Source organism: Amaranthus tricolor, chromosome 4 (assembly GCF_026212465.1).
Source record: "Amaranthus tricolor cultivar Red isolate AtriRed21 chromosome 4, ASM2621246v1, whole genome shotgun sequence".
NCBI classification, from domain to species: Eukaryota; Viridiplantae; Streptophyta; class Magnoliopsida; order Caryophyllales; family Amaranthaceae; genus Amaranthus; species Amaranthus tricolor.
Genome location: NC_080050.1, coordinates 25103051 through 25124965, shown reverse-complemented (window position 1 = coordinate 25124965; position 21915 = coordinate 25103051). Strand labels below are relative to the sequence as shown.

Genomic DNA, 21915 nt, shown 5'->3' with positions numbered 1-21915 from the left:
AGTAAGCGCTAAATTTAAACTTGTCTACTTAAATCTAAACAGGTCAGGGGGTATCCTGGTAAATGTGCAAAATTTAAAATTTTTAAGTTAAAAAAATAAAAAAAATGAACCAAATAATCTAACTTTCAAACATATTTCAAAAGTAAGCGTAAAATTCTCAAATCTAAAGTTTAGGTCTGTTACTGCGAACAAGTCAAAACAGGTCAAATAGTTGTTCGCAGTTACTAACTGCGAATAGCTATTTTGTCTTTTTTGAAAGTTGGATTATTTGGTTCATTTTTTTGATTTTTTGACTTAAAGATTTCAAATTTTCGTAAATGTGTTATGTGCCTCATAATTTGACCCTTCTGAAACGGGTTGGAAATCCGACCCGTATTTAATATTGGGGTCAAACGGATCGGGATCCCTATGTATTTAATTATATATAATTTTGTTTTCTTCAAAGCATAAAAAAAATTCAAACTTTACATGGTTAAACAAACCAATCAAACAATAATAAGCACTATGGTGTTCATATATAGGTACTCGGTGGGTACTCAGTCAGTCGAAAAAAAATTTTCCGGATCATGTCCCAACCCGATAAATCGAGAAGAATAACTGAGATTCGATTTTATTTGTTGTAATTTTTTATGTAAAAATTATTTAACTTTTTATGATAACTTGAAGAGGATATAGTTTTATACTTTTGATATACAAGTATATATAGTAGCACCGGCACATCTTCCACAAAGCAACAATTAGGCCATCAATATTTTGTAATTGCATTTTTGTGTTATTCTACTATGATGTTAGGTTATGTGTAGAAAAAGCAATTAGGCCAATTGAAGTTACTGTCATCTTGTGGTAATATAGTTTAGGTGGCTTAGTTTTCCCCGAGTAGTTGTACAAATTAGCCAGACAATTCACATCCATCTGGTTCACAACATGTCAACACCAACCTAGTTGTAACATAGGCTATGATGACATATTTATGGGTTTACTGATTAACGGATACCCTATAAAAAGTACTTTATACCTTATGATCCAGCTTGATAAAGACAAGTCGAATACCCAACTCACACCTTACAATATTTAAAAAAATGACCAGCAATTTAAGATGCGGCTCAGCAGAACGAATTAACTAGGAACAAATGAGTAGTATAGCTGCATAATTAAATTGCTATTACAAAGCATAAAAAAGAGAGCATTTGTAACTTTAATGCTCACATAAAGATAATGCATAATTAAAGATCATCTAGCGTGTATGTTAAAAAAGAGCATTATTTGTTTTTGCCCATAGAGACGCCAAGAACTTAACTTTCTCTCAAATGATATCCAAAGGTAATATCCAATCATTAAAAGTTATTTGTACATTCCTTTCCAACCAGACATACCAAAGGACTGCATAGCAGTAGCAGCAACATCTCCACAAAGATTTTAAGCTTTCTCTTATTCTCAAAGATCCACAGATTAAAGAATAGAAAATCTCCAATCCTTCTAGGATCAACCCAAACATCTCCACTTATCCGAAAGAGCCTCCAATCCTTCTAAGATCAATCCTTCTACAATGCAAAAAAAGATGATCATTATCTTCACCATATACGAGGCACATAACACATTGATGTGGGCTCAAAGCTTTATCTTCCCTAAAACCACCAAAAATGATCATTATTAGCTAAGTTTATGATCAGGGGAAAATCTAATGAGTGATTCGGATTGTCAAATGATAATACTTAAAAAATGTTAAAAGTTTAATAGTACTCTATAGAAAGTAAAAAATTAATTTGGTTGTTGGGTTGTTTGTGTAGTCACCTTCCATACACGATGCTAGGGATCAAACCTTGCCATTAGCAATAATTTTTTCATTTTAATTAACTATGACAACCCCAACAGTTAGGACAACTATTATTTATTATTTTAACTATAACCCAAAGGGGATCGTAATGGTCCCTTTGGGGGTATGCATACTTTAACTTTAATCCAAAGGGGACCCGAATATTATTTATTATTTTGCTCGATTCGCTGAAAGTAAACTCAACTATTGTTTATTTTTTATATAAATTAACCTATTGGATATATTTGCTGAAAATAAACTCAACTATTATTTAATTTAAAATAAATTCACCTATATTCAGTATAGTTGTTCAAAATAAACTCAACTATTATTTTTTCCTAATTGCTCGACTTACAAATAAAATTTAAAGATGGTTATATAATAGGTGTGTTAATTTTAATAAACTAGTTTTTCCATGGATCAAAATTCACTTTTATTTATAACATTATATAGCTAATAGGTGAATGTATTTATACAATAGATATAAAATTTACGAAAGTTCTACATGGTAACCCTGAGGTATTAGGTTTTCCACATGTGGTAACTAAAGTTTTTTAAAATTCATGCAGTAACACTGAGGTATACCCAATTAAAACTCCGTGGCCTTTTTTTACTAAAAAACGTTTGAAAACTATCTATTAATAAGGAAGCCTTGTTTGTGAGACTCAATACGTCCAAAATTATCCAAAGATCATATTCCACTAATTCCCTAACCGTAATTTCCAATTCTCTAATTTTTCAACCCTAATTCCCTAAGCCTAATTTCCAAATTTTTTAAATTTTGACAACAAATTTCAAACATTTAATTGAAGGTATTGATCAACTTCAATTCAAAACTACCAAGGTTTTACAAGAATTTCGTTTGGTTTAGCAAGCAATAAAAGTGAGAAGCTTTAATATACAAGAATTTCAGTTGTTGGTGGAAAGAAGAAAAAATTCGAAAAAAATCATTTCCACTGCAGAACAGTTTGAAGAAGGAATCTCAATTTCATAGTAAAGGAGAATTAGAAAAATAAGATTTGTGTTTTAGGAGAAAATTTAATTTAGAAAACAAAAATAAGATTTGTGTTTTAGGGGAAAAATGAATAAACTATTTAGAAAAGAGGTGAGTATACATAAAGATACAACCAACCAACAATACTAGACTCGAAAATTAACCTTCATAAACATTTTTTAGTAAAAAATGTCTCGGAGGTTTATTGGGTAGACCTCAAGGTTATCGGATGGATTTTTAAAAGACTTTAGTTACCACATTAAAAATCCAATACCTTAGAGTTACCACGTGGAATTTCCTAAAAATTTATTTTCACATGATCAAGTAAATATCAATTTATTATTGACAATTTTTCTATTTTTTAAGTGCCTCTTTTTTTGCCATTCCCCGGCCTACTCCACTATTTTTGTAAAAGTGATTCTCATTATCGTAAAATAGAAAACAAGTTTTGTCTAAAGAAAAAGGCAAAAAATTATTCGGAATAATCTCACTTACCAATCTGTTGTGATTTGTGAATAATCTCTACGATTGATTATTTCAAAATAATCCGAACTTTATGTATTTTTTGATTATAGCCCTCCTTGTCAAATGTGACAAGAGATGTTTTCAGCAAAAAAAATATATAAAAATTAAATTATTTAAAAATAATAAAAATATAAATTATCAGCAGAAAAGTAATAAATGAAACTATTCACAACAATTTAAAAAAAAAATAAAACACCAGTTTTGTGTATAACTATCCTTATACGCTGCCTTCGTCATCTACGGAGTGTTTTTTTTTTATATTGATAAGTCCCTCCGGAAAACTGTGTAATTCTGTCCATTGTCCAGCAATAACTCATTTGACTCATCACTCAGGTAAAACTCTCTTCTATTTCTCTTTCTATCTCTTTTCATTGAAAAAAAAAAGGAAACCAGATCTCAATAAAAACTTACTGTTTATAGAATACATTTTATATTATATTTTATCATCTATTCTGCCCATCATGTTCCTCTTCTATGATTGGTTTATGCAATAATTTCTGTGTTTCTCATCTAGGGTTTCTTCTTTTTTTTTTATTTTAATTTTATATAACTTAACCCTCATTTCTCCCTCTTTTTATCAATTCTCTTTGATTTTAGTTCCATTCATACAACCTCCCTCTTGCATAATCTATATAGATCTACAATAATCATAATGATATACAATATATCCTGACCATGAAAACTATGATCAAGATTTGGAAAAAAAAGAAAGAAAGCAACAAAAATTCATACCCATGAAGAAGAATACAATGAAAGAGTCTCTCGATAGATCTAGAACAATACCAATTTTTTATATTCAATTTCCTTAATTCCTCTTTTCCATAATGTCTCTCTAGTGGTCGAAAATTTTCCATTATCGTAATAAATATTTAATTTTCATCATCTATAGGTGGTAGCATGCTAGCTAGCTACAACCTCACCTGTTGGGGATTCTTCAGCTCTATCCGATAATTAATCCAGTAATTACATTGAATTATAAATTAATTCCATACTAAAAGATCAAATTAGGGGAGAATTGATGAACTGGATTCGATTCTCATCTAATTTTTCCATTTATCAATCTTAAAATCTCTCAAAAATAAAAAATGGCAGGAAGGGGAATTTCATCATCAAAAATGGCAAGAGAAAAGATAAAAATAAAAAAGATAGATAATATAACAGCTAGACAAGTAACCTTCTCAAAGAGAAGAAGAGGGATCTTCAAGAAAGCCGAGGAACTCTCAGTTCTTTGTGATGCCGATATTGCCCTTATCATCTTCTCTACTACTGGCAAACTCTTTGACTTTTCCAGCTCCAGGTATCTTGGATTTTTCTTTTATTCTTTTTTTTTTAATTTCATTTTCATGTTTTATATATAATATATGATTTATAAAATAATTATTTTATTTTAGGAGTATATATATAAATATAAATGTCATTGTTTTTTTTCATATTTATCTTTTGCTGTCCGTACGCGTGAAATACATGCTGATCTTGAAAAATATTGAAGGCCATCAAGTATGAGCACCACTCATTTAGATTTAAATGTAAAGATAAATAAATGTAATTTAAATTATAAATGAAGAAATAAAAAGTTATTGTATTAATTATTAAAACCTGTTTTACATTACATTTTTAAGAGTATTTAATTTAATTGAAAATTTTCTTGCTCTCCTTTTTTATTTTTAGTTATTCTTAATCTTTTGGGATTAAGTTTTGATATTTTTGTTATTAAATTTTTAAAATAATATTTTGTTTTTAAATGTTTTGCCATTTTGTCCATTCTCTTAAGCAAGCCAAAGATTGTTCTTATATTATCTGATTTCAAAAGATAATGGGTTATGGTAATATATTAAAAATTTATATTTCAAGTAAAATATAATTATTTTAGGAGAATATAAATTTAATGATAGAAATTAAATATGGAGTAGGAGCATAATTCTATAGTTTTTTCCATTTACTCATACGTAGTCCGTACACTTAATTTAAGTACGTGCTAATTTTGAATATTGACGACTATGAATTAATGAAATTCAAACCCCATTCATTTAAATTTAAGTAAATAAAAAGTTAATTATATTTTTTGTTTTGATCTTAATGGAGCCAAATTTAATTTCAAATGATCATGGTTATAATACAAATTATCATTTTATTGAGTTAAGTAGTTTTTGAAATTATTAACAATATTTGCAACAAATATTGAATCGAAACTATTATTTTTAACAAGAATACGTTTACTTAAATTCAACTTAAAAAAATTGATAGAGTAAATTGAAATCTATCCATTTGTTATAACAAAGATATGTTTGCTTATATTCGATTTTTAAATCTATCTTGGTAAAGTCAATTGAAAACTCTCCTTATGTAATGGTTGTTATTTGAGTAGTTAAATTAAATTGGAATACATATAACAGAATTTGTATCCTTTTATGTAATTTAACCTGTATTAAATTATAGGCAGAATCAGCAAAAATATAAAAGTACACAGCCAGTCTTGTATGAGACCGTTTCACTTTGAGACGGGTCCATATAATTAATCCATTACTTTAATTAATTACTTTAAGGTCATAAATGATCGTTTTAAGGTTATAAATAATCATTCTAAAACTACAAAAATTAATTATTTTAAAATTATAAGTAATCACTTTAACGCTATAAGTGATCGTTTTTAGACAAAAAATGCATATTGAACCAGCCCAATAGAAATCTAATAGAGATGGTCACACTGTGAGACAGTGTCATTTAAAAGTTAGTGAAAAGTATAAGGTAGAAATAGTTTAAGGGTTTCTCTTTACACTTGATATAATATTTCAATTGTCTACAGTAGAATTTCCTGCTTTAACTCCATTAAAAAAGACAGTAGGAATAGTGCATTTCACAAAATAATTACAAAAATGTTCATTTTGCCTTACTGGAATGATCAGTGAAAAAAAAATCTGATTCGCAGTATAAAGTCATTATTGGCAAGTCTTTTGATGGTCCTTTTAAATAGTTCATTCATATTGATATATATGGTCATGCTAGCTCATTGCCAATTAGTCCACAACAAGTACTCTTTCCTTCCTACAAGTACATGTTATGAAAATATCAAGAAAAAAAAAGAAAATAAATATATTTTTATAGAAAAGTGGCGAAAGATTTAAAAATAAATCAAACACGTACACAAGAATTAAAGAAAAAATATAAATCATAATAAAAATTAAAAATATATAACATTTCATAAAACGAATTAAAATAAAAAATACCACAAAACTGTTAAAATAAAAGATTTGTGGAGATTAAGTAAAAGAACTAAGCCTTCATGAATGATAATGAGATTACTGTTTGCAACTTGCAAGTAGACAATAATAAGTACATTATTATTCTTTCCTCTCATAATATTTGCTACATTATAAAAATATCAAGAATCAAAAAAAAAAAAATTAATGTTTTATAGGCATAGATGGATTTATAATTCAACATTAGAAAAGCTCTTGTGCTACCTATAAATGTTTTTTTAAAAAAAATATTTTTAACATTTTTCCGTATTAGTGGCTTAGAAATTAGGTTTTTTCCTCCTTACGCTTTGGGAGCTGGGATTATTATTATATTATTTTGCTTGTTAATAATAAATGTTTTGTGGGTTACTCATTTTACAAATAAAATTCTGTCAATTTTTTGAATTATTTACTTTAATAAATTGGTTTCACTCATAATTTTAGATTTTAGATCCGTAATTATTTACAGGAAAGTAAGAAAAATATGTAAAAATAGTAAATAAAACATGTGGATAAGAAATGATGAAAAAGTGTGAGCGACAACAAAAAAAAATATATACATCTCATAGAACAGATCGAATTAAAAAATACAGTAAATAAACTTGAACAAATAGTAACGTAAAATAATTGACTGCCTATAAGATTACGATGCTGTTTTTATTCTTTTGCATAATTGTAGTTTGTACACCTGGCCTCAAGGATTTTATAATTCCAACTGTGTTCCTCTATACTACTCCATTACATACTACTCTCAAATAGTGATTTTGCATTATTTAATTAGGATAGAAATCTATATATATATATATATATATATAAAAGAGAGAGTTGCAGCTATTATTGTGAGAACTGTCTCTTAAAAATAGTTAAAATAAAAAGTTTATATTTTTATTTTCTTTTTAATTTAAATTAATTGGCTTATTTAGCCCATATATTCAATGTGTTTCTCGGAATGACTGTCTCTCACAACAATTTGTGATATAATTGTTTTTTTATCCTCTATTGGTATCAGAGCTAATAATTTCTGATCAACTAGAATATAAAATTTACATTTTTACAAAACTTGCGAGTTCAAAAAGAATGTTGTTGAATTAGAGAGAAGTTCTAATAAATAATTTTGATAAACTACTTTTCTTAAGTAATTGGTTTTAGGATGAAACTTCATTAGGTTTGTGTATCTATAGTTAATTTTTCTCTTGTACGAGTTTTGTGTACGTTGAAGCTCAATAACAAATTTATTAAGTTTAAATATTGAAAAGATTAAAAGTAGATAGTACAGTCCATTCCCAAATTAAAAAATGAGTTAAAATAAATAAGACAACTCAAAATAGAAAATATCGACCCCTACTTGTGTGGATTGAGCTGATGCTAAGGTAGTTTAGTTTAATTTTAGTACTAATTAGTTTAGTATTAGTAAGTTCAACCTATTTTAGTCTACTACTAATTAGTTTAGTTTAATTTTGGTACTAGTTAATTTTAATAGTACTTCAATTTATTTTAAGTTACTATTGCATTACTACTTTATAAACTCATTCCGTATAAGTTTAGTTATATTAATTTTTAATAAATTTCATTCAATTCAATCGAGTTTGATTAAAGATAAGTTGATCCAATATAATATTAGTTGCTTGAGACTAGTATAGTACGGTGAAAATCGTGTCTATATATATTTTAGTACTTACAATTAATAGTTTTAAATGAGGTTTTATGCAAAATTGCAATTTTTTGCTAAGTTTTGCTTTATACAACATCAATACCATTGTGTTAGAGTCTTAATTCTAAAAACTTAAGTCGACTATATAAACCAATATATCTAATAATCGTTTATATGGATTCTTTTTCTCCATTAATTTCAATTCTCTACCATCTTAATTTTAAGTCTAGATCCTTTATATTTTTTTCCAATCTTTCCTCCTAGTCATATTTGACATTCCTCGTCATTTTTTAATTAAGTCTTTTGAGCTTCAACTTTCGATTTTTCTTACTAGTTTACTAATACTTTGTCTTTGTACATGTCCAAACCATCTAAATTGATTCTCTTTTGTTTTTTTTCCTTAGTATTTGCAACTCCGTCCTAAACTCTTTCTTATATCTTCGATCCGAATTATATTCTTCAAGGTATACACACTCATCCATCGAATCATTTGCATCTCTGTTATTCTCATCTTTCTATTATAATTCTTTCTAAAAGCCCGACATTTAGATCTATATAGTAGCTTGATCTGATGATCATTCTATTAAACTTGCTCGTTGGCTTTAAGGACACATTTCTATCACATAATATTCCAATGTCCGTTGTTTATTTTTGTCACTCACACTTAATTTTTTATGGGTCATATCTTGCTGGATGTCCTCACTACTCTTAAATATGAACCCAAGTTATTTGAAGCATCTAATGGGAGTGATATCTTTCCCTTCTAGCTTCATAGTGCCTCTCGTAACACTTTATGTACTCTGTCTTTATTCGACTAAATTAAAAATATTGTGACTCCAACTCTTGTCTTCATTGTTCACCCTAACTCTTTTTTCCATTGTTCGAACTTAGTATTTACCCCTCATTAATTGTGATTAATTAAAAAAACATTTATGGAGATATTTGAAATACATGATTTGGGAGTATATATTTGAAGCTGTCATATGTTTTGTTCACAATTTTTCATTATCACCTATATTATCTCGTTTTCAAATTATGATGCACTAGTTTGTAATCTCGTGTAATGCACAGATTTTAGTATAGAGACATATATAAATAGAATTTTCAGAGATAATGCAAGAAAACAAACTCTTTTGTTTAAGAAAAGTTTGTAAATAGTAAATAAATACATTTGACAATGCTCTAATTAACAAGTCATCATTTTTTATTTTTTAACTCTTTTAATTTTTTTATTAACATTTATAATTATGATGATAATTTAAATTAATATACTTTTCAAAAATAATTTTTTACTTATGTATATAAATTTTGTTTTTTTAAAAAATTAATTTATTTATGATTCTTATTTAGATATAAAGAGTTAATGTAATAATATTTACTTACCTAATTTAACCTTAAATTTATTTAGGAAAATAAATTGTCACGCATAGTCCTATCAAATTAATATATTTGGCAAACCTCTAAGTAGTCGCCATGTGTTATTTTGTAGTTCTTTTATTAATATTATATTATAATATTTATATTTATGATTATAATGATTTATAATCGGAATAAAATTTGTGTACAAAATGAGATGATTAGAATATCTACCATTGTCTCTAGAGAAGACTCGAGTTCAATTTTTGTTATTTTGCAGTTGTTTTAGTATTATTTATATATTATATATATGACTCCAACTTTTTTATTAGTAATCAGGACTATTTTTATGTTATTTGTATGATATATATTTTTATTCTTATTCTTATTGTATTGTGGTTGTTTATGGTATTTTGGTTGAGTTACCATTTTTGTTAAGTAATCAGCACTAATTGCTTATGTTATTTGTTGTTAAGAATGAAGGATATTTTGGCAAGATACGCTGCGCAGACAAAGAACGATGAGAAGCCAGCAGATTCATTCCTTGAATTGCAGGCATAAGTCTTACATCTTCTCTATATATTTACTCTCAATTTTTTCCCTTTGATTTGGCAAATGAATTTAACTTATTTTTATGGTCCATTCGGTTGTCATTTTAAATGGTGGGTATCATAATGAATATTTAATATTATTTTGGCATTTTAACCTCTTGACAAGTAAATGGTTATGCTTGTTTTATATCTAATATTTCATTTTCTGTACAAAATTTATTTTGATCTATTATCATTTGAAGATGTGGTATTCCGTAATAATGAAAGGTTGTAAACAAAACTTTTTTATGATCATTTTGCATCACCATAGGAATTCCAAGGTATATTTCATGAAAATTTACATTACAAATCATTCTCATTAATTACCACCATTTAATATTAATAATCAAACGGCTTGTTAGAATAAATATAAAATAATTAATTTCATATTCAAATTAGTATGTTATCTTTGAATTTTATTAATTGCTACACTTGAATAGTAAGTTAATTAACTAAATATTGTTTTGTTTCTTCTTCATATGTAAGAAAAATTATAAATAATTAAGTTAAATCTTATATAATTATCTAAATGCATATATTTTTATCATAATATAAAATATAATATTTTTATAATTTTTTATTATACACTATTAACATACACTATAACAAATTTAATTTTTTGCGACATTGGATTTATTGGCATTAAAAAATGGCACTGATTTATATTTTTAGTGTAATAATTATTGTTTTTTAAATTTCACTATAAAATGACTTAGCAACATTTTATTTGGTCTTTAATGGCATATGTAATTGTTACTATAGTCTATAGTAACATTTATGAGAAATCTCACTAAATCCTATATCGCAAAAAACTTTTGCAAAATTATTTATTATGTTGCTAAAGGGTTTAATGAATCTCACTAATCTTCTATACATACTATTAGAAATTAAAAGTAGCGACATTTAATTTAAATGTCGCTAAATATATTCCACTAAAAGCAAATTACGTTGTAATGATATAGTGAAAACAAATATTGTAATAACTAATAAAAATTACGTAGAGCAAATAAAAAAATCTACTAACCCATTTGGTATAATATTGGACTTAGATTAAATCAAACAAAATACGATGAATAACATAATAAAAAAACTAATTGCTTCTTGTTCATTATGCAGCTAGAGAACAGCAACATTGCTAAACTTAACCGAGAGGTTGCAGAAAAAACCCAGGAACTAAGGTAAGTTAATTAATGATGATAATGATGTTGCCTTTAATTAAAATTGTTGAAATTAACAATTAAATGTGTCCCTATCAATGATTAGAGACTTTAAATAAATCGGAAAATAAAATAGGAATAAAAACCCTAATTCAATGGCTTTACATATTTGGGGAAATTGGGGAGAGAGAAATTAAAGGTTTGATTAAGGATTAGGAAATTGATTAATTCTAATTTGTAATTATTATGAGTACATTTTCATAATTACTACAATAAACATAATCATAAAAATAAAGAAAATGCAATATATTGAAAAAATGAATTGAGTAGGTAAAACCGATTGGACTTTTTATCGTGAAGAAGTAGTAGTGTTCTAAAGTCATTTTATATCACTTATGGAAGTCCAACACACCTTATGCTAAATGGGAATGATATTATGCAAATTTTCATGAAATGTATTATATTATTTCTGTGGTAATGAAAAGTTGATCATAGAAAAAAAATTGTTCATAACTTTTCATAACTACCAAATAATACATCTCTAAATGGTAAGGTATTGGTATAAATTTTGCGAAGAGAATAAATGAGATGATTGAAGTTGATAAATATGACCATTAAACTTTAAAATATTTTCTCTCTAAAATTATACTAAGTTTCAATACCATTTCCACCATTAATACCGATTAACAAATGGCAAATGCTTAATTTGTATTTTATTCAAATTAAAACTTTGTTAAATGAGATTGTATTTTATCAGCTTCAATCTAAATTTTATTATAATTTTTAATTATGTATTTTATACGTGCGAAAGTAAATGAGATACTTGAAATGAATACGAGAAATAACTTGATAAGCTTGTTTCAAATGACAAAAATTTTAACTCAAAATAATTCATTTTATTAAACTAACCTTCTATTAGAGTTCAAATTATATTTTTAACTAAAAAATGTGAGTATTTTGAGAGGATAAACAAACATACGAATTATCAAATGAAAAATATACTAATAGTATTTGAGTTAGCGATTAAAGAATTTTTTTTGGAGACGATGAATAAAATTTTAAATTATTTGTTAATGAGTCATCTCAATCAAAAGTTTAAGTTAATGGTTGAGGGCTTGAGGCCCCTTAATATGTTATATATTTTAACACTCTATTATACGCGATTCTTTTAGGTTAGAAGTGTGGATACAACACAGACCTTCTTCATACTCATGTTAAATATTCCACTTTAAATGAGAGATGGTTTAAATATTCCACTTTAAATGAGAGATGGTTAAAATTCGAACACGTGATCTCTTGTAACGTTGGCTTCTAATACCATGTCAAGAAACCAACTCAACCAAAAACTTAAGCTAATGATTAAGACTCTAAGATATATTATATATTCTAACATTATTAACATCAAATTTTGCTTGCTTATTTGATTATTATTATTATTATTATTATTATTATTATTATTATTTAAATGTAGAAAATTGAGAGGAGAGGATCTTCAAGGTGTAGATTTGGAGGTGAAAGCGCAAGCCTCAAAGAGGTTTAACAAAGAAAAACAAATGAAAAATATAATGCAAAATGAACACAAGTGTTTATGAGGTATCTTGAATACCTCCCCCTCAAATATAGTTTATTAATAAACCTCCCTTATCTTGAGAACAATCTCTCAAGATCACAAATACTAAAGCAAAGTAAGAACACTCTCAAGTTTCTAACAATGCAATAGCCCTCTCAACAATATGTGTGTTTGTGGTGAATGTTACTATTAGTGATGAATCCTATTTATAGCCAAGATATTCATCACTCTTAGTATTCCCTCATAAATCACCATAAACTCACATGTAACATCCTAATTAACTATGACAACAAACATTACAATAAACAATAGACTAATGCACGAAATAATTGCATAGTCACTTCACATTTTGACCAAAACAGAATCCAAAGTAGTCTGCTGAACTTCCACTCGACCCGAGCCACTACCTCGCTCGGTCGAGCGAGCTTCCAGAGAAGCTACTGACTTGTTCTGCACACATTGCTCGACCGAGCCAACACCGCTCGACCGGTCGAGCAACACTTCACTCGATCGAGCGGTTGGTCGAGCCACTCACTGTTCTGCTTCTTTATTTGTTGCTTTGATCAAGCAACTCTCATCAATCGTTCCAAACCTTAAACCACCCATATTCGACACATCTTTATCGACCCTCTCTAAAGTACAAGACAAAGCATGTTTGATTATATGTTTAAAGCTAACGTCATCATTAAGATTATTGGTACTTGTTTTAACAGGAGGCTTATTTGATTTATGTTTGATTATTATTATTATTTAAATGTAGAAAATTGAGAGGAGAGGATCTTCAAGGTGTAGATTTGGAGGAATTACAAAATCTTGAAAGGTTGATTGAGGGTAGTTTGTCCCGGGTTCTTGACGTTAAGGTTCGAATTAATTAATGAACTTTTTGGGTTGTATTTTTATTTTCTACTTCTATTTATTAAATTTTAAGCAATTATTTGTTTTTTTCTTATGCCTTTATTTTCATATAGGGAAAGCTTATCAAGCATGAGATTAAAACTCTCCAAAACCAGGTAGAGCACTCTCTTTGTCTATGTGAAAAAGCTTTGTTTTTTTTTTTTTGTCTTTTTTAAAATAATGACTATTAATATTTAAAATACTACTTATCATCATCATCATCATATATAATCTACTAATTCATAAACACTTTCTGTTAAGTGTCACTATTACAATGCATTTTGCAAGCACTTTATGTCAAGTGTCACACTTACAATGTTAGGTTGTTGTTTTAGAAACTCATCTCATCATCTTCCCTAAATTCAATGCAAATTATCAATGAAGAGTTTTATTTAAAGTGATTTTTAATTGTAATAGAATAATTGACATTGACATAGACTCAACAAATTCATTTTAATATTAATATTAATAATGTCTTTTTTAATGTTAGGCTAATTAATATTATTTAATTTTATTTAACCACTCCCTTCATATTCCCTAATGCAATGCCCTATAAATTGAGAATTTGAGAACTAAAGTTAAAGTAGTATATATTACGAGTAATTCATGCAATCTTATTTATACTTATAAATTTACAAGGAGTCATCAAAAGTACCCTTAGTATGTATTACACAAACAGAACAAACATGTAGCAACATCATATGATACGATTAAAGATTTTTCAATTACTATTACTTTCAAGTTTCATTGGTCATCAAAAAACATACAAGTTTACTAATTTAAGTATTCATTTCAAGATATAATTCAAGCATCCGATTTAAGCGATAATATCTAATCATACTACTGTTCAACTATATCACTATGATAACATCCTTAGCACTTTAATTAAGTATTATTATGTATTTGATTACACTTATTATAAATTTGATTATGCTTAATTGATAGTTATCATACATTATCATGAATGGTGAAAGGTTCTATATGAGGACTTTGTTGAATTTTGTTAAATGTCTTATATATTATGAACTCAAACAATCTATAGAAAACAAAAGTGAACCTACACTGTGCATAATACGGATATAATACTAGTATTTATTATATTAGAAACACATGGATCTTATCCTAATAGTCTAACAACTCATTTGGTAAGTTGTATTAAACGGTGGTAATGAGAATGAAAACTAGTGTAATTTTGAAAAATCTCTTGCTACCTTGATGGTTATGCTTGTCCAACTTCAATAATTTCATTTTCTTCATAAAATTCATTCTCTTCCACTATCATTGGAAGAAGTGGTAATAGAAATTTGTAAAAAAAAAATTATCAAATTTTCATTACCATGGGAATGACATGGAACTTTTGATGACATATTACACTATAAATCATCTCTATTATCATCATTTGGTACCATTGACCAAACGTACCATAAATACAACATATTCTATTCTCATTGATCAAGTTTTATATTTTTATTAATCTAATTTTCTTTTCTTTGCACTACTAATCTTTTCCCTACTAATTTCTTTACTGAATATGAATTTCATCATGTAATTGAACGAATTCTTTTTAATTTAACTTGCTTATCATTTTGTTAGTAATTTAAGACGAATATAATAAACAAAACTTTACCACTTCCTCTTTCTCATTAATTTTGCGACAATTTGATTTTGTTACTTCAAATTTTGATAGAGTTATTGTTGGAGATTGAGATGAAATGTCAGTGGATTATATAAACATATGTATAAGAAATAAGGAAAGAAATTGACCAAGTGTAGATAAATTAATAATATAGAATATGAGAGTACTACTAAACATGCAATGCAAAAAAAACTCAAAAAGATATTAGTAAAATTGTAGCAAAGTCAAATGACAGGAGGTGTCTAAGACAAATATTAAAGGTTAATATAAATTTGAGATTATTATTGGTAGTTGCTAATAAATCATTATTATTTGTTAAAATATACCCTCTTTTACAGGTTGTTCGTTATTTTCAAATATTTTATTTGTATTTTTTTTTATTAGTATGAAAAATACATAGCGTAGATTATATAACATTGGTTAAGATTAAATGATTCCGACCATTGAATTAACTATACAAAATTAAAATAATTGCTTGATTAGAGTTTAAGTATGAAACTTAAGCTCTAATGTTACCAAGATTGAAAGGCACGAAGTAACTTTAATGAACCGATATAATTTCAATGACTATTACAATGTTTAAAGGAAATAAAACAATGCAAAAAGAACACAAAGATTTAAGGAGGTTCACCCAATGATGACTTTGTCTTTCGTAGTGTGTAGTTACTTGCTTATATTATCACAATTGAGAAATATTACGAAAGATGTAAGAGAATGCAAAGGCTATGTGTTTAGGCTTAGGGGTTTGTGTTTGATGTGTTTGGATGAAATGAGCTCCCTATTTATAGGGGAGATCACACTAAATAACATTTAATACATTAAAGCTATGAATAAATGATAATAAAACAGCTCAAAGCACTTGAAAAGTCAAAAAACAGCATCCTAGGAGCGTCAAAAGATCCGCTTGACAAATGCAGAGGCTCGCTCGGTCGAGCGGACTACAGGAAGCTACTGGATATATTTTGTCTGCTCGCTCGACTCACCCTGGAGCTCGCTCGATCGAGCGGTCGGGTTGAGCGGCCTTTAGTGGGCATTCTGATAGCTTTGCTCGACCCAGCATAGTAGAGCATCTTTTCCACTTCTTCATTAAGATTTATAACTCCCATGTTTAAGTCACACACATTATTCTCTTCATTCTTCATTACTTTAAGAATTATTCCATCACGTTCAATATACATTAAGTTACTCGCTTAAAACACCCATTAACTTACTCCATAGGATTCCATCCTATGAGTTCACCCATAAATGCACAATAAATTGGTGTACTCAAGTCACCATAAATCTCAACAAAAATAATTCGGAAGATTTAGTTGGTCATGTTATTGCTTATATTGGAATTAACTGAATGCTGGAAGTGCAGGGAGCTTTGCTAATGGAAGAAAATCAAATGCTGAAAAAGGTGAATCACCCTCAAATTTGATACGTCTTCCGCTCTAAATTATTTAGTAACTATTAATTAACAATTTTGTTTACGTAATTACTACTTAATTATGTACAAGAAATAATATAGTTATGTTAGATCTTGTTTGTTTCGTATTAAAATTTAGTTTTTAAATATATAAGTTTCATAAGTTTTTATCGAGCAGAAATAAAGATATTTATTATTAAATTATACATTAAATAACGCATCAAAATAAATGTTGCAAATAATTTAAAAGGGATAAAGTATTTAATAACTCATTATAGCTCAAATCTTTGTAGTTTCTATACCCTTCTTTGTTGTAGATGCTTGCAATATCACAAGGAAGAAAACCAGTTGTCGTAAATCAATCTGAAACTTCTACAATCATCCATGAAGAAGGTGGTCAATCTTCAGACTCTGTCACAAATGGTTGGTGGCCCATTTACCGGGGATGATACCTCACACACTTCTCTTAAACTTTGGTTAGTTTTGTTTTATTATTATGCTTACTTAATAATAACTGGTCTCTCTGTTCCACAAATTTTATCGAGCTTGAAAACCAAAGAATTAGAACACATGCTTAGTGCTAAACATGAAATTCTAACACATATCGCTCGTTCGAGTAACCTTCAACACAAACTGCTTGTTTGGCATGAGATTTGTCCAAGTCACTACCTTGCTTCCCTGCACTTGCATGTTAAAATTGAGATGCATATAAACTAGTTGAAAAATTATATCATAGAGTAAGTTTACTAAAGATAATTAATGAACTAATATTGCATTTGTTGGGATGAGTTATCCCACGTCGATAAATTGAAAATGGTGTGCACGCTTTATAAGCTATTAGAGACCTTCTTCCCATTGTCATATGATTTTGGGATGGTATATATCTCCTTGGCTTATGAAGTGTGTGCACTTGTGTCCCCCCGTTAATATGCTGACATTCACAATAAGTCCAGTCTAATTTAACAGCATTGAGCTTATTTTTAAGAAATTTTAAACCGTCAATGTTTCTAATATTTTTTAAGGGTTAAAAACAAAATTAAATAAATGAAAAAAATAACAAAGATTATGATCTCTTGCAGGCTATGCCTATTTTGAAGAAGTGATAAGTATCAAAATGCATTGTTGGGGACTTGGGATAATATATGTATTCATTACATAATGGACCTAAACAATTATTGTTGGGCTTGATGTAGTTTAAGATTGTATAATTTGGGATGAATTAACGTGTAAGGTACTTAAAGAAAGTTCCTTCAATGTTGATTGGATTATGGTGGATACCATGAGACATAAATCCAATTATTCAAGTTTCATCCATGTCAAACGTGTAAGCTTCTACTTTCTCTGTTCCTTTAAATTTATAATTTATGGAATTTAAAGGGATGAAGAGCTTTTTTTTTTTTTTTTATATGTAATTCGAGTAAATTTAACCTTTAAAATTCCCACGCTTTTAAACCTGCATCCAAAAAGTATAGAGAAATACATTCTTAAACCCCATATATGTGAAACAATTTGATTAGCTTTTTAATTTTCTTGGCGATCATTCTATAATGGTTGACTCCAAACCAATAAGTAAAATAAATAGTACATATTTATCAAACTTGTATATAGTTTGAGATACTTTTTAATTTATCTCAAAGTATAATTTTTTTAGATGTCATTTACTATTTTAAATAATAATTTATTTGCTTCTTATTATTTTTGGTAAATAAGAAAAATGATTCAAATTTCTTAATAGTAATCATTGCATGAAATTGCTTGATTATAACTATTTACTTTAAAAGTTAACTATTATAAAATTACCCTTTAATATGCCTTATTACCTGTTCTTATCATCTGTTTCGTATAGTTCGCATCATTCCAATAAAAACACCTTATTTTCAATTTTCAAACCATCCCATCTCTAAAAAATTATTGTTACTTCCATCAAAATACATAAATTTAGGGTATGTAAATAGATTATATAATTTTTGTAAATTGTAATTGTATATAAGTATTTTTAAATGTTAATATACTCTTATGTTTAATAAAATTATTTATTTATTTAACATATAATATGTAAATATATGTTTAAATTTTATGATAATTTTAAAATTTAATTTTATTGCTATCTATATCATCTTAAGTAATTTTGCATTTGTAATCTTGTTATTATTTGTGATATTATTATAATTGTTATTAAATGATTTTTATTATTTATGTTGATGAAGATTGTTATTATCATAAATTCATTTTATTGTATTCTTATTAAACGTCGTATATTTTATTTTATTTAGAATTTTTTCACTAGCGACCAAGCAATGGTTAATTTATGATTTTTTTCTAAAGGGCGAATTTGCGACCAACTTTTGCTGAAAATTTAATTTATATATATACTTGTGATAATATTTCTTATTTGTTTTTTTTATTTGTCATGGTATCATTTATTTCATTTACTTATTTATTTAAATTATTAATGTCATATTACCCTAATACCCTTTGACTTTTCGTATTGACCTTGACTTTTGGTCAATGGGCTTTTTTTGAATTCCCCAACCTCCTTAATTGGCCCATGAGCTAGTAACCCCCAAATACCCTAACTTTCCCTGGGAGGTAACCTCCAGATTGACCTAACTTCCCTTTTGACAACTACCCATCATTCCTCATTCCATGGTTCCCCTTCTTTGGTGCTGATAACTGCCCACTATCACCCATAATAATCAACCTCCTCTCAGAAGTAACTTCTTTTCCACCACTATAAATAGAGACAACCATCAGAAAGGAAGGAGGATCGGAGAATAACCCTCTTAATATCCTTACTCATACCCCATTTCATCAGCCTACCAAAATACAAGCAATCTCAACCCCGATATCTTTGTTCCTGCATTCAATCTATAATCGTTTATTCAATAGTCTCACATCTCCGTTCTAACTTGAGCGTCGGAGGGGTTTTCCGGGAGATCACCCCTCGGACAAGGCTAACGCGTTGTATTGCAGGAATTCAAGTCGCTTCCTTCCACGAATCGCCGTTCCTGATAACGCTTCCGCCTACGATATTTCAAGTGTTTTCCACTTCCTCGTTTCATCACCGAAACATTATTATTTATTAATAATATTTTATAAATTATTTTGAAAAATAAATATTCTAAATGATCGAAGTTAGACTTACAAACGGTTTAAAAGTTGAGTGTTTAATATTAGATTCATGGAAAGGACAGAAGAATTTTGGAATTTTGTAAGGAGAACTGATGTCAAAGTTTTTCAACCACAAGAGCTTGATATTCATGTGGTAAGCGGGTTGAACAAAAGGGAGTTTGGGTTAATTTGGTTTACTAAATTCTAGTAAATACTTAAATGAGAATAAATTAAACAGATGTTCTTGTGTGAGTTTGTCTTTTTGAGAATCCTTACAAACAGCCTATCACCATATTTAAAAATAGAAAAGACTCTACCTACACGCGTTTCTAGAAAACTACTTTTTGACATAACTATCGTTGAATAAAAAGCAACATCGAACCATTATATACGAACAAATCAAAACAAAAATAATTGAATCATCAAAGAGCATAACAATGGAAAATTTAATGCTTAAATTTAATTAGTATTTATCTCAAAATTAATTCGGAAATAATGCAAATTTTTGACAAGGTATAATTGCTTTTATTAATGGCTAATATATGAATTTGAATAAAATTCTGATATATAACATGTTGATGATTTATACAGATTCATCAATTAACAATTTGATGATCTTTGATGAAAATAAAATTGTTTATAATGTACAAAGTAGGTGCTTATGGTATGCAAATTAGGTGTTTATAATATCTGATGTAGGTAATTATTATATGCAAAGTAGGAGTTGGTAATTTACAAAGTAGGTGTTTTATACTATGTAAAGTAGGTATTTATGGTATTTAACGTAGGTGTTATTATATGCAAAGTGGTTGTTTATGATATACAGTGTAGGTGTTCCTGATATGTGAAGTAGGTGTTTATGATATAAAAATATGTGAAGTAAATGTTTACCTTATTTAAAGTACTTTTTTATGTTATGTTAAGTAGGTGTTTATGGTATTTGAAGTATGTATTTTTGGTATGCAAAGTAGGTATTTATCCTATGTGAAGAAGATATTAATGGTATTTGAAATAGGTGTTTATTATGTATATAGTAGTTTTTTATGATATGTGAAGTATGTGTTTATAATATGTAAAGTAGGTATTTAATATATGCACAATAGGAGTTCTTGGTATGTAAAGTAGGAGTTTATGATATGTGAAGTAGGTATTTATGGTATGATTATAATCATACAAGAGATCATGGTGAACATAAGGAGAACAATGATAACATTTATAATACAAGTAACTAATCTAGCACAAGTTAAAATTTTTGTATCTCTTGAAGAAGTTATAGCTCAAAATTTGCAAGACCTTGATTATTTATACTTATCAAATGCAAGAGTACTAGGATTTCATATAAAAAAAATTTAACTAAAAGATCGAATAAAAATAAACTCATCATTTAGATCCTACAAAAGAAATACAAGAACAATCTACTTCATCAAAAAAGATTAAGCTTGTTTCACATCCAAGTTGATTGTAAGGCAAGTGTAAGAACAAATCTAGATATAGCTAGTGGCCTATACTATATCAAGCAACATAGAGTCTTACACACACATGAGTTAGCAAGTGTTGAATAGCAACACTGGAATAGATAAGGGAGGCATATATGCATTGTAAAAAAAAAATACTCTTAAATCTTTTGAATAAGCAAATATTAGACCTACTATTGCTTATAGATATTAGTCACAAGACATAATTTTCATATGAATTTTGTTAGCTGTTATGTACTCCCTCCAATTCATAGAATAAGGGGACATTTACTTTTTCACACTATCCAATGCACTTATTCAATGCTTAATATCTCTTAATATACATAACGAAATATTATAAAAAGTGGATATTAATAATCTTTGCATTGAGACAAATTAAGCAAGATCTCACGTGACTATGTTTTAATTTATAAATTAAGAATAAAATACAATTAAGAGTAATAAGTGAATAGTGTCAAAAAGTAAATGTCCCCTTTTCTATGAATTAGAGGGAGTATAA

At 27.7% G+C, this 21915-nt stretch overlaps 1 protein-coding gene across 4 annotated transcripts; it reads left to right on the top strand.

The window, feature by feature from the left end:
• Positions 1-3533: 3533 nt before the first annotated feature.
• On the top strand, positions 3534-18107 carry LOC130811035 (MADS-box protein AGL24). 4 transcript variants are annotated; one of them, XM_057677180.1, is made up of 10 exons: positions 3540-3665; positions 4222-4291; positions 4425-4629; positions 10052-10130; positions 11282-11343; positions 13653-13752; positions 13861-13902; positions 16783-16821; positions 17148-17253; positions 17910-18107. In XM_057677180.1, the coding sequence occupies exons 3-10, from the start codon at positions 4448-4450 to the stop codon at positions 17987-17989; spliced, it is 690 nt and encodes a 229-aa protein (XP_057533163.1). In that variant the 5' UTR covers positions 3540-3665; positions 4222-4291; positions 4425-4447; the 3' UTR covers positions 17990-18107. The 4 variants fall into 4 exon arrangements, with proteins under 4 accessions (XP_057533164.1, XP_057533163.1, XP_057533166.1 ...); XM_057677181.1 differs by lacking the exon at positions 4222-4291 and having other exon boundaries at positions 3534-3665; XM_057677183.1 differs by lacking the exon at positions 17910-18107 and having other exon boundaries at positions 17124-17263.
• Positions 18108-21915: the final 3808 nt, after the last annotated feature.

Bases quoted from the DNA above. Each gene is read 5' to 3' on its own strand.
- LOC130811035 (XM_057677181.1), top strand. From the start codon at position 4,448: ATGGCAAGAGAAAAGATAAAAATAAAAAAGATAGATAATATAACAGCT. The intron at 13,753-13,860 runs GTTCGAATTAAT...ATTTTCATATAG, and splicing joins CCCGGGTTCTTGACGTTAAG to GGAAAGCTTATCAAGCATGA. The intron at 17,254-17,909 runs GTTGGTGGCCCA...GATCTCTTGCAG, and splicing joins TTCAGACTCTGTCACAAATG to GCTATGCCTATTTTGAAGAA.